General features: G+C 38.0%; 1 protein-coding gene across 1 annotated transcript in view; it reads right to left on the bottom strand.

Moving 5' to 3' along the window:
- Positions 1-14,630, bottom strand: part of COL25A1 (collagen type XXV alpha 1 chain) — a 322,972-nt gene that overhangs the window by 58,336 nt on the left and 250,006 nt on the right. The window contains exons 13-15 of the mRNA XM_075149759.1: positions 4,703-4,756; positions 3,116-3,142; positions 675-719 (exon numbers count right to left, since the gene is read on the bottom strand). Coding sequence (XP_075005860.1) covers positions 675-719; positions 3,116-3,142; positions 4,703-4,756 — 126 coding nt within the window. The remainder of the gene's footprint in view (positions 1-674; positions 720-3,115; positions 3,143-4,702; positions 4,757-14,630) is intronic.

Consider the following 14,630-nt stretch of genomic DNA (forward strand, 5'->3'; position numbering starts at 1 on the left):
TCTTTTTTTTGCAGTGTTACAGCATGAGTCTCACATCAAATAAATCAAAACTAAGTAAAATAAAATGTTGACAATGTCTACTCTTTAGTGACTTTACAACACATTGGTACTTCGCAACAATGAACAAACAAGGTATTAAGTAAGGTTATTGCTAAAGTCATCTGGCAAAAAGATTTAAAATGTAGTTTTTATCTTCAACTCTCAATTGTCCAGCTGGCAATTTGGAAGGAAGTTACCTATCATGATACCATATTTTTTGTCCCATATTGGTTTGGTCCCTCTCGTTGAGGGGAAGAGAGAAGGGGAAATGTAAAACGATATATCAGAAATGGCTATAACTCCGCAGATCTAGTTCCAACAGCCTGGCAGGTTGTGACCAAAGTTTCTGTATGATGCAAATTTCAGCAAAGAGGAGTGCTAATTAGAGACATCCTGATGTATCCTGTACTAAAGCTGCTGCCAAATAAAGTCAGGAATTTTATGCTTTATTGGACAGAACAGTGACATTTTTTCTGCTGTTCATAAAAATTAACTCAGTTAAATCACTCAGCATCTTAAAAAAACCCCAGTTTAAAATGCATTTTTCTTTTGATCAAATTATTATTTTCATTAGCTGGTTATACTGTAAGCATGCCTAAAGCACGCATTTTCTTCTCTACTAATAAATAGTGTACCTTTTCTCCTGTGTCACCCTTCGGTCCATTTTCTCCAGCATCGCCCTATAATTAAAATACATTATTATATTTTAATGATTTTATGTAAGTACACAGCATGCAGAGAAGAGTCAGCATTCCAACATGATTAGCAAGCTAATTTTGTTAATCAGGTAGTCAATCTCTCTACGACATGGTCAGGAAGCATGGTTTATATAGCTGCTATGTCTTATACAGTCTTCACTACAACTGTAATCTCTTTAACAGGTCCTCAAAAAAACCCACAAACTATCAAATAACTGTCTTCCTATTGGTATAGTCTACAGACTTCCCCAGTTCACTGTGGCTTAGCAATGAAGGAATGATTTAATGATGATTCAGCATTTTAAATTACCAGTACGTATGATTTTTCCAACACAGAGATATTCACCTAAATGCATCTAATCAGATTCAGGTGACATTTACACAATTCAATACTTGTTATTAGGATTCCCAAGTAATTTATGGTGTATGCTCTCTGAGTCTGAAGTCTTTCATGAATGATTCACAAACTAGAAAAACTTCACTCAATGCCACTCCTCCAAGGAGCCACCAAAATGATTGTTATCACTACATAAATTCTATGCATTGTTTGTTGTTAAAAAACTGATGTTTAGATAACACTTTTTCATGGCTGGGTAGATGTTTTCTACTTTAAAAACAACTTTGTAAAGAAACATTGAAAAAGATTTATCTATAAAAAGACCCAATTTCCATTTATGTTCATATATCCATATAATAAGTCCAGACTACACCAAGAAGTCTTTGTTATGAGACTATAGGCCAAAAATTTCTGTGGGAATTGAGGTTCATGTAAAGTGCGAGAAATATTTCAAATGCGAAAAATATTGATAAATGTTGAGTCTAAGTAGGCTAAAAGACATTCTAGTAGGTCTTGGTCAGATAACCAGTAGTAGTATTCAAATAACAATATTGCTCTGTCATATTGCTCTGTCATATTGCTCTGAAAACCTTAATGTAAAATTCAATTCAGAGGACTTATAACAGAGACCGTTTTGTATATCAGTCACTGACACAATGGGAACTAGCTAATAATCTAGCAGCACTTTAATTAAGGGCTTGATGAAACATGGAAACACGAAACAGTTACTGTTAGGACTGTCATCCCAAGTTCGTTTGACATGATAAAGCATATTGAGGGCATTTATAATTACTTTTTTTAAGAAAAGACAAATGATGATTATGGAAAAAATCATGATTTTAAGTAACAGAAATTCAGTATATGTTCCAATCTATAGTTATTCCTTTTGTGTCTGAAAACAAACAAAGGATTACTGAAGTTCTTCAACAAATATAATTTTAACCAAAGTAATGATTTCATAAAAAGAGATTCCCAGTTACATACTTCTACATGTGGGGTATATATTTTCAAGATTCCCCTGGATTATTTTGACGATGTGCTTTTCAAAACGTGAAATGAATTGCCGTTGCAAAGCATGCTTCCAGCTGCTATTACATGGATTTACAGAGATCTGGAAGTGAAATTCAATTGCAGATGCAAAGACATGGGTAAACATTTCTCAAGAGCAAATTGCACCTGAATACAAGCAACTTACTTTTTAAAAATATGTCTTAGTGTACCCGTAGAAGATGAGGCTGTGTACAGATTCCTACCCAAAATAAGACTTACACCATTTCTCAAAGTGCCCTTGTACAGATGCAGAAGCCTGACTGTCACTCGGTGTGTGCTCTCACACAGGTGCTCCGACTGGCAACTCTCCCTGGCAGAGCAGAATTACACCCACGTTTTGCAGTGTGGAGCTTGTTCCGCCCCCTCGTCTTGTCTTGGTGTGACTGCGGGCGTCAGAGAAGTAACTCCTCACTAACTCACTGCAGGTCAGAGCACAGCTAGCGTACCATTTGTGCTGCTGGTATCTCTCCAGACAGTCCATAGCCTAAGACCATTGGGGCAGATTCCCTTGCTCTTACTTAAACTGATGCAAACAAGAATGGAGGACTCCACTTTCAGTCTGCAGAGAACTGGTTACCCATATACCATTTACAGTCTCTGTAGTTATCACTCTGTCACCTAATTGTTTTACTCCGCACAGGTGACAGAGCGTCGAAACCAAGTTATGAGAAATGTGTGGATCTCTCATTTATTCAGACAGACTCATCTTTTTCCGAGACTAATTGTAGTTAGGATTAGTTGCACAGTTGCTCAACTGTGCAGCCTTTAACACATGACCACTGCTCTCCGTGACTAATCCCACTGCAGTAATCACAATCAGTAACTTCCATTGGTAGGTATTATTTGACACTCCTAAAGGCTGCACAACGCTGCTCAAGTTCTAGGTAGTAGCTGTCTTTATTTCTTTTTAAACTCAGAATCAGTGCCCTGGCAATTCTCCAAGCAGTTCTCCAAAACAGAAGCACCACAAAGGAAGTGAAACATGTCTCACCTTTTCTCCTCTTTCTCCAGGGTCACCCTGATGAAAATAATTGGAGCAAAGAAGTCGTAAGTTACTAACACAAGCAAAAATCAAAGTGTTAATATTACTATCATTAGTATGTCAACGGCTAACAATTATATCACTACTGATGACATTGTCTCAGATGATAAAATCCAACAAGAAAATCTTCAATGAACAATAAAATATGTAAATTTAATAGAACTCAACAGACAATGTATCTTCAACATAATTTTAAAAGCTTTGATTTGCATGTAAAGACTTTTTCCCCCCATTTTGTCCTAGATTAAACCCTAACAAACAGGCATTTATGTCTTTGTGAAGTGGCTTGCCAGGATCTAGGTTACTCCTACATTTGGTTCTCCTTATTTTGGGAATGAACACAGTAAAATCCAAAGGCCGAATGTGAGGGGAAAGTCTTATGATTCTGTTAATGGCTTAGAAGGCTCCTCAGGAGAGACAAAAAGCCTTAAGTGTCTTGAACTAATTCATAATTGATTCAGAGCAAAGAGCCTTCAGTGCTCATTATATTCTCTGTAGCAAAAAGATAGCTTATAGCCATTATTTTTCAAAATTATAACTTGCTTGAGAAACCGGCTCAATGGCAAATGCACTTTTGCACACCAGTCTGACCCTGACAATCCATCTCTGCGTTTCTGGCTCAGAACTGTACTCTGGCTCATCTTTGCCCCTTCTGATGGCTGGCGGTCACTAGGCAACTCAAAGACTACAGCTGTGAATACAAATTAAGCATCAACTGCCATAATTTGGCTTCTTCCGTATACAAAGTAAGAAAAGGTCATGCTCCCAAATGGTTTGTTTTCATTCCTGATGGACAAGCAGCCAGTCAGTAAATGTAAAGAGCCTGCCCTGCGTGTCTGTCAGCAGCAGCGTGATGCACAGAATCAGCTGAGGAGCACATGTGCACCAAAGACGCACGCTCACAGCTGATGGGATTAGAATTTAGCATTACCCGTTCCAAGAGGCCCACAGATCCCATCATCTCGGACATGTCGAGCTTTCTTTTGAACGAAGTTATCATAAGCTTTATGTTCTATTTCACTTGTTCAATATTAAAACAGCAGAACAATTTAATTAACAATAAAATAAGTGCAAAGAGACATTCGGATGTAACAAATACAGGCCGAGACATGCTCCTAATGAGGCTTGTTGCTAACTTCTGTAATAGCAGGATCAGCCCTCAAGACTTAACCCTGACATTCGTCAAAGAATTGACCACAGTAGCTCTTGAAAAGAAGCCTGAAACACATTGTAAGGAGCGTAAACAAAGCTCTTCTAAAAAGGTCCCCAGATTCCCAAACACTTGCAGGAATATTGCATTCACTTGGCAGTGGATGCATTTGCATCAGTGCCACTGACTGGAATTATACATGCACAGAAGAAGAATATGCTTCTTTATGGTGAAATGTGGAAAGCCTCTTGCAGCACTGATCACTGGGGGGAGCAGATCATTAAAAGCCAGTCAGAATACAAAACCAAGTTGGAAAGCATGACTGTCATCTATACATGCATTCACGTACTGCGTGCTTCTGTTTTTAATCCATTTTCAATACCAACCTTAAGTCCTGCTGCTCCCTTCTCTCCCGCTACGCCAGGCAAACCAGGTTCACCCTAAAGGCAAAGAAGACAAAAGATGGGGTTATGAAAGACATGGTGAAGTATCTTAACAGCATTTCACCTATTGTCTCATATTGGGTAAGTAATGATAAACAAAATTTAAAAAGACTCTGTGAATATGTACTCCACAGTTGGGCACTAAAATGCCTTATTTCATCAGGTAGGGTGGATTAACTGTAATTAACTCCTGTATAGATAAGAAATAATTCTATTGAAAGTGGTGGAAATACGCAAGTGTCAAACTAAACAGAAAACGGAACTGCGACTTCTGATACTGAAAAGCTGGCCAATTAACCTTAAGAGCATAGTCTTCCCAGCAATGCTTTCCTCTTCTCTAAAACTTAGAAATACTGCAAGAAAGGCTTATCTTAAATGGTTTTGACATTTGTACTTCAGCTCTCGTATGGAAGGCAGATAATGAAGAAAAATGAGAAAGACCCATTCCAGAAATGAAAGAGTTTGGAAAAATAGACAGCTTTTTAATTTTTTAAATATACCTTACTTGTCCATTTTTCATACTTTTATACCAATAGCTGAAAAGTAGATTTAAAAGATTTAAAAATCTTCAACATTACATCAATGATCCAAATTTTGGGTATGTTTAATGGATAGTGTATATATTCTTCCACAGTTCAAGGAGTCATAAATAATTGCCATAAGTCAATCAACAAATAACAATTATTTACAAACTTATTTTCTTCCCCCAAATTTAAAAACAAAAACCCCAATCAAACAAAAAACGCCCAAATACCCAAACAACCCTTAAAGACATTTCCTAGTGTTTATATCGCAGATCTGCGGAAAAAAACACAGATATTATTTATTTTAGGTAAAAAGATAAAGCAATGGCTAGGCTTTATTGTAAAACAACTAGGGGTGATGGCTAATTATGTAAAACCTTCTGCAGAAGTATGCCTCAGTTTCACAATACCTGTCTTCTTTGGTACCCCTCATGTACACAACTGCATTGCACTTCTGGGGTGGCAAAGCCCGTTAAAATAACATCAAAAAAAAATTTGAAAAAGCCTACAACTAGGTTCTTCTATAAGCTCTTTGCTATAGAATGTATAATGTAAATGTATAAAAATGTGTAAAAGTTAAATACAATAACTAACATAGTAATCAAATTAGAAACAGTACTTCATACCAGAAACTCAGTGGAAAATTTCCATACAGTATTCAAACTCAGTAGACATGATGAACCAACCTGCTACTCAAAAGTTACAGAGGAGTTAAGGTAAGGACTTGTTCCAAACACAACAACATGTATCTTCCAATCCTCCATAAAAGCCTTCCATTAAGAAAGGACTTTTCTCTTTCTTACTTCCATGGTCATATTTTAATCATAGATATATAAACCCCGATTCTCCATGAGATCAGTCTCCATTCTATTTCTAAATTAGGTAACAGGATCATCAATTACATTTTAATTTCATCAAGAGTTGAATGATTTCAAAATATAAACCAAAACCATCAAGGTGCTAGTGAAACTCTAGCGAGGTATTTTCCAAGCCAGAGAAAAAGCGTTAGGTACCATTAAACTCAGAGGGAATGGAATAGCCATTTGAGTCAGCCCTTTTTCAAGGCTCCTTTGTACTACAGGAGCTTTAAGGCTGATACAGCAGCACAGGCATTTGATATACGAGTGGTCAGGATTTGAAGCTGTTGGAGATTAGGCCTAAGTGTCCTAAAGGATTGACCTAAAAGGCACTTAAAGAAAACTGCCAGTTGACAAAATGAAGCAGAAGGGACCAATGTATATGCACTTGTTTCTCCTCAGCCCCACACCCCAAACAAGTTTGTTTCTGTCCCCTGCATTTAAAAACAGCTGCTGTCGGCTGACACTTTCAGGGGCTTAAATCCCTAATCAAAGGGTTGAAGTCCCAAGCTTGCACTTTCCTCCCAGGTTTACATGTGCTACTGTGACAAAAAGGAGACTGCAAAAATGGGACAAAAGAATTATCTTATTTTCTTTGGAAAAAAGTTAAAACCTCAGGCTGTCACCTAGTCATAGTAAATCCCTCTTCATACCAACAGTCTCATTTCTGACCTATATGTGACTTTCCTATAGCTAACACTACACTTCTGGCACTAAACTACTGGTCAGAGGCATTATCACAGCAGAAATTAGCTCTGGGAATGGGAAAGATTGAGGGCAAACCTAGAAGGACAGCACAGAAATGACCTTGTGCCTTGATGCTTTTGAAGTGATTATTCTTCTGTTTCTAATGGCAAGAAGAACAGGGGCTAAAATAATTTTCTGTGTCTTACAATTTTCCTTTCACTATTTTAGGACCCCATTTTCTTGTCCATACAAGGAATCAAGGAGCAATAAGATGAAATAAATAATAGAGTAGCACATGAGCTACTCTATATCCCACTGCTGCTGAACATTCCCAGTGCACAGCAAAACAAGCTTTGTGCCAGGGAGCCTCCCTTTCTCACACTGCATGTCTTGTAGGTATGGCAGAGTCTGGCTTTATGTGTAGATATTTTAACAATTCCATTAAAGCCTAACATAAAAAACCAACCAAACAAACAAACAAATCAAACCACAAAAAACCAACACCACTCTCGCCCCAAACCAAACCCAAAAAAGCGCAAAGCCTTGACAGACCTCCCATCAGTTAGGAAATTCCAAAAGTAGTTATGAAGCAAAATAGAAGCCAACATTTTGAAGGTGAGTAGATTGATAGCTCTTCCCTTGCTATACACTAAAATACTGTGTTATTTTAGGAATATTGGTCCCAAAAGACGATTTTGATTCTTGGCATGAAAATAATTTAAAATACTTCTCTCAGGAAGTATAGTTAATTACTTTCTTTCCATTTATTTACTTTTATTTATTTATTTATTAATCAAAGCATATATTAAATCTGGAGTGCAAAATGCTGTGGGAGTATGTTCCAGCCCCACAGGTTAGTGTTTTGGAGATGAACAAAAAGTATAGCTGCCCTTTAAAAGGCAGAAGACAGTTACACTGCTGTTCAAGGAGTGATGCATGCAAGGGAAAACTAGACATTCAACAACATAATCTGATGCAATAATTTCAATCAGACTGCTTTTCAACTTGGTAAAATGAAAGAAGCTATAAAACTAGATCCTTAATCTCACATATATTTTATTCACCAGGCTATGGCTAATGTCTTTCCTGACTCATATTGCAGTCTCTCTTTAATAGTACTGACAGCAAAGGTGTTAGGCTGCAGAAATAATTGTCTTCTGCACATCATCTAGCTTTCAAATCAAGACAGATTTTTTTTTTTTCCTTTCACAGAAACACAGAATGGTTGAGGTTGGAAGGCATCTCTGGAGATCATCTGGTCCAACTCTGCCTGCTCAAGCAGTGTCACCTACAGCAGGCTGCCCATGTCCAGACAGTTTTTAAGTATCTCCAAGGATGGAGACTCTACAGCCTCCCTGGGGCACCTGTGCCAGTGCTCAGTCACCTTCACAGTAAAAAAAAGTGTTTCCTGATGTTCAGAGGGAACCTCCTGTGTTTCAGTTTGTGCCCATTGCCTCTGGTCCTGTCACTGGGCACCACTGAAAAGCGCTTTGCCCATCCTCTTTGCACCTTCCCTTCAGGTGTTTGACCACATTGATGAGATTCCCTGCGAGCCTCCTCTTCTCCAGGTGGAAGCTCTCTCAGCCTTTCCTCATAGGAGAGATGCTCTGGTCCGTTACTTATCTTCGAGGCCCTTTGCTGGACTCTCTCCAGTATGTCCGTGTCTCTCTTGTACTGAGGAGCCCACAACCAGACACAGAACTCCAAGTGTGACCTCACCAGTGTTTTTTCCCATTTAAAGAGTAACTTTGTCTATAGTACATCTGATTTTAGGTCATAGCTTGCCTTTCTGCAGTCACGAACTCCTGAGAAATCCTCACTCAGGGGCAGAGGGACTGGAATCGCTAAAACACAACATGTTCTAAAACTTCCTAATGCTTATGTAAAACACAACCCATGATCCCAATTAAAATTATAATGAGGGCCACACTGCACCCTCACACAAGAAAAAGATTCAAGGCCCAGAGAAATTGTGTGAAGCCACCCTCAGACCATTCCCTTGGAACTTTCCCTGAAAGGGATGGACTGTGGGGAAGATGCTGTGCGGAGGTGTGAAATGTCTCAGTACTCTGTTTAAAGGAATTGTCACTAGCCCTTTCTGCCCTTCTCCTGCATTCTTATTCTCAGCTAGACCACACCACAGAAGCTGTGCTGTGCAATAAACATCATATGGGACAACCATGATATACCATAACGAAAATAAATTCTCCCTACTGGCATTGAGATGGGCTATGATTTCCACATACTGCCTCAGCAACGTGGGGCTTAACTGACACCGTGATTGATAAAGAAATAGTCTAGTGGGATCCTGTGGTACCAGCACCATCTTATCTGAATATACTGTCTACCAAGGTTTTGCTGTACTTGTAAAAGCAGTAACAAAACTACCAGATGCACAAATGTCATGCCCCAAACTGGTAAACCTGCAAATATTGCATCAGAAATACTCTTTAGGTAGCCTTTAACTTCTGTTTCATATAAAAGTTGTTTTCTCTTGCCTTTGAGTAACTGGACCAGCCCCAAAAGAAGGATTCTGTTTTCCTGACATGACCCACTACACAAATAGACTATAAAATACTAGAAAATGCTAGAAAAGCTGCCTTTTCCCAAATTTCATGTAAAAATTATGTAGTGCTAGAAGTTAATTCTCTAGCCTCTTGTCTACTGCAGAAAAGGACACTGCCACTAGAAGCTTTGGAAGCATTTAAGCCCCCAGTTATTCACCACCAGCATCCAAATTTATTCAGATCCAGTTTGCTGAATTCACAAGTGGTCTCAGAATGGTGGAAATAAAAATTTCCAGCAAATGTGCTATTGTCCTTTCATTTACCCAAAATCAAGCAGCTTAACTCAGCAGGAGTGTAAATGTTCCAGTAATTTATTTGATGACCACTTACACAGAAGAATGCTGCAGATGCAGTGGGATTTTTTTGCTGTTGTTTATACGCTATAGAGAAATTGCAGTGTCCTCATCAGTGGAATAATTACAGTGTATTTTCAAACAGATACATTGCAATTTTGGTTTTGCTGTCAATAACAGGAAAGTCTTTAACATGTTACAGGATCTAACCTGTGGATGGGGAGCTGCAAACACCAACTAAGTTCCACATGTTAACCCCAAATGCCCTCTTGAGAGGACAGGCACTTCAGTTCCTCAAAAGTAGCAGCACTCTAACAAACTTAAGTTACTGTCACTACTGCAATGAATTAGAAAGAAGACTGTTCCACCAGCAAACTGCAATGTCAAGGCATGACTGAATGAGTTATGTAGAAGATCACCATTAGCTATTCAAAACCTTCTGATAATTTCCAGAACTGGCTTCAACAAAATGCTCTGAGACTCAGAAATGTTCAGATTTTTCTTCCAATTGATATCAGTTGAATACACCCAACCCAGTCATTCAATTCAGGAGTTTCAGATAATTCAAAGAATAACCAGAAGGATGTTCCTTTGGGCAGCATACCAGAACACCTTGGTTCAACTCCTGGCACTCTCGAGCCTATATTAACTGTATAACTGTACTAACATTGACGGACTGTCTCTGTCTTTCCTGTTTTTGGCAAAGAACATCCTTCAGCACCTTCCCCAATAAATAGGTGTAGTAATTTCCTCAGATACTCTTGTGGTAGGGGCAGTCTTAATGCTTACACTGAAGTGAATCTGAATTTGGTGAGCACGCAAGTGTGTAGAGCACTGCTGGGGCTCTGCTGCTAATATGAGAAAAATCTGTCAATACGAACTCATAAAACCTATTTCAGAAGAGGTCTGAGAATGTATCACCCACTAGAGTCCATATGAAAGGAGTCAAGGCAGTTGAAAGCATGCTTCTCCTTACTGTGCCCTGGAGACATATATCTTCATATCCAGAATTAATCAGCTAAAAATAACGTGGCTGGAGGCCCCAGCTTTTCTTGTTTGTAACAGAAAAACAGCAGCCTGGAGGCTGCTGTTCTGAAATAGGCTTGGTTTTGGTGAGATGCATAACTCTTGTCTACACCAGCTGGTTGATATCCACCTCGCCCTGAGAAGAAAGGCTGTCAGTATTGCTATATTTTTCAGTCACTAGAATGTAATCAATTTTAAGGATAAGGAAATACAAGAGGCCCCCAAACCAGATCCAGTCTAATTTTACTCTAAAATACATAAACGAGGACAGAAGGGGAAAAAGTGGTTTCTCAGATACGTTACTGTGATTTCCATTTCAAACCAGGGTTGAATTACCTCCTTTCAACTTGCTTTTCACCCCCCTCAAAAATAACTTAAAATTGTTTGTTTAAGGACTGGAAATCTCTCCTGGCCCACTCACCAGCTGAAATTAAGTGGAAAGACTCTTCAACAAGACTCAGCTGGCCTGCAAACCTGTCTGAGAATTTGTGAACTACATTTAATGATGTTTCCTTCCTTTATACTTCTTTATTTGAGAAAATGTTAGTATACGCATACCCTTCCTCATTTCTCGAAAGAAATGTGATAATACTACTTTGAAAATGTGTCCCCTACATAGTACAGTACACACTGATGGGGAAATACATGTAAATTAGAGTAAAAAGAAGCATGAAGAAAGCAATAAGAAATGTGCACACCCAGACTCTGAGTCTACTGAGAAGAAGGGAAATTCTTCTGAGGTTTATCAAATTGCTATTGTTAAATTACTGAAACAATTTGAAATTAAGGGATCTATCCTGACCACACATGCTGTTCTCAATACACCCTTACAAAAAAACCAAAAATACCAATTACTACGTAAGAAAAAGCATTCCATGGAAGTATAGAGTGAGGGGCTTATGCACTCCAGACAAACTCCTATTTAAAACAAAGAGGGTTAGTTGCACAGACTCCAGAAACTGGGTTCCTTCAGGCCAAATGCAATTCTTACTTGGGGAACCTCCCCTTTTCTCCTTGTGTTGTTGCTGCAGTCACTGGGAGTCCTTATCAAATCAGTACCACTTAACAAATACCAGAATATGTATTCTATACTTGCACAGCTGAACTTTCCAAGAACCCCTTTGTAGCCGTTTCAATATGATTAATGTAGGGATCTGATATCCCTAGATCACTGCAACCTCATATCTCCTTGCAGGCATAATCCTTTTTCGTACTATTCGAGTGCCTGAGGACTTCTTGACAGGGATCGAGAAAGGGAAGGTTATCTCCCATAGCATCTTGCTAGGAAGCAACCTGCTACAGATGGATTGCACAACAGTCTCAGACGTGTTGTGCAAAGGAAAGGGAGCACTCGGAAAGATCCTCCTTGCTCTCTCAGAAGGTTTCTGTCCGTCCCAGGGACAACACTCTCTCTAGCTGCAGGTGTTACTAGGCAGCTCCTTTCCAGTTACTGTTCTCAACAAGATAAGCAGCGTGTGGCTATAGTTTCCCAAATGTAGGAACAAACAAAGAACGTAAATGCCCTTGCAAGGCTACCTGTAATGTTTCACTGGTTTTGGCCTGAAAGAAAAAAATGTGTGAAGTTTTTATGGCAATGATTTTGCTACTACTCTTAATACAAGAAAAATGTACTAGTTAACAGTCCTGCAAAAACATGTGGGTTGTGTAAAACTACACTTACTCTAATATCTAGAGATTGTCCAAGAGAAGTGGTTCATATGTTAAGGGATTAGAAAATTGTGCTAAGTGCACTGAGAATTTATGATCTCATTCCCAGACCTATTGGTCAGACTTGTCAATCGTCTCCCATAATCCACTATTTCAATTAAAGAAGAGGTGAAGGGAAAGGAAAAGGAAAATTACAGAGACACGTATAAGATGGAGATCACCTAACTCTATATTATTCAACTGCTTAAGGAGACAGCAAAGCTAATTCACTGCTGACATTCATCGGCTGAAAGATATTTCATTGTCCAGATGAGGAAAGCGTTCACACACACACTTAATTTTAAGCATGTGCTTAACACTCACTGCCTTTTAAGCTAAGAAAAAATATTAACTTGGAACTTAGCGCACTGCACATGCTGCTGTTTGACAGAGCGAGGTCACTGATTAAAAGGCTACCAAGACAGTAAGGCTTTTGTAAAGCCTTTTAACTACGTAACTTCTCAAAAGCGGATGACTTGCATCACACATTCAAGTTGAGTTCAACTATTCTGCAAATCAACATGAATCTGTATGAGTAAAGCCAGGAGTGCCAGCAGCCAGCTCATAGTACAGCCCAACTCTTAAAATTACTACTCTGGTCTTCATTCAACAATATCTTCTGTGTCACACTGCACTGAGAATCTGTTTTTTCATAAAAATTGGAAGAATGGACCTTTTGGTAACAAAATATTAGCATGGGAGTCCTAGGCTGCACTATACTTTCTAAATTTAGATAAATACTGCTTCAATTTAACTTTATTTTTACCACTATTTCCAAGCTAGCAGAATGTGTTATCTATTTATTAAAAGAGATATCAGCATTCAACTTTCATCTGCTTAGTATTATATGAAAATAATACATTTTCTGTGCACAAGGAAGTGCTTGCTAGTCAATATCAACCAATATCCACCAACAAATGTGAAAACAAACAAAAGAATGTGACCACATTTCGTTTTTATCTGTACGGGTTTTGTCCTGGTATCTAGATTTTAGTTTAGTAATGAATTTTTTTTTTCTTTAAGGTCAAAAGTAAAATAGCCCAGCTACAATAAAAATATGCTGACATCTTTATTAAAGTGGTAATAATTTAAGAATGTCTTAAAAATTTTAGATGCCATAAATATTGAAATAAATGAAATAAACATAAAACCATAAATTGAAAATGTTAGGATCTGTTTTTAAAGCACAATTTAAAGTTGTTAAACAGCATTTAAAGATGTGTTTGCATTTTCCCTTAATCAAACGCAATTGCATATTTCTTTTCTTCCCCATGAAACATGACTGCAGGTAAGTCTATGTGGTCTCCTAAAAATAGACATACAACCACCTTGCCAACACAGCTTAAAAAAAATTCCACATCTCCCAAAATGACACTTTAATAATCAGATAAGTTTTGCACATTTGACACATTTGACTTATTTCATCAACATCCATTTTTTGTGCTCATCTGAGTGAAGATTGCTGGCTAGAGTTTGTGTGATGATGCTACTAAAAGAAAAGCTCTTGGATAAAATGTGAATCATCAGTTCTATTCTATTCAATGTGGTTTGCAACTTCACCCTGTCCAATCTTCTTACATCTTCCTGCACATCCAAAGAGAATCATGCTACAAAGTGTGTCTTCACTGGCTTTTCACTCATACTTTGGTCACAAAATTACTTGAATTGTGTACAGCGACAGCATCTGTGTTGGCAAATTCATGTTGCAATTGAATGCAGCTACAAAATATGAAGGAAAAAATCTCAGGTCTTAATGCAAATTTGTTTCATAATATATTCTTATAATTTCTTGTGTGCTATATATAGCTAATTCTAAATATTTTTTCTTTTGTTGTTCCACAGTAGTCATAATACACCGAATATTTTTAAAACAGGTTCCTAGCACTATCAGTATTACTAAAGCGAAATAACTGATTATTACATCATTTCTTATAACCACTGTTAAAACACAGGTGTAATACCGTATATTATGCTATTAGAAACAATACATCCTTTTTGTCAGGAAAGAGGAATTAAAATTAAATTATTTGAAACATCTTAGCACTTTTATTCCTAGGGCTTTTGGGGAGGGAGGCTGAAGAAGGGATTGTATAATATGATCCTTTCGTGCTACCATCTATTGCTGCTTAAACGCGGTGAACAACCTATATCATACATTTTCCTTTTGGTATTCCCTGCAAGTGCTTTTAAAGTTCACTAGGAATGTTAGT

The sequence above is a fragment of the Calonectris borealis genome, chromosome 4, assembly GCF_964195595.1.
Source record: "Calonectris borealis chromosome 4, bCalBor7.hap1.2, whole genome shotgun sequence".
NCBI classification, from domain to species: domain Eukaryota; kingdom Metazoa; phylum Chordata; class Aves; order Procellariiformes; family Procellariidae; genus Calonectris; species Calonectris borealis.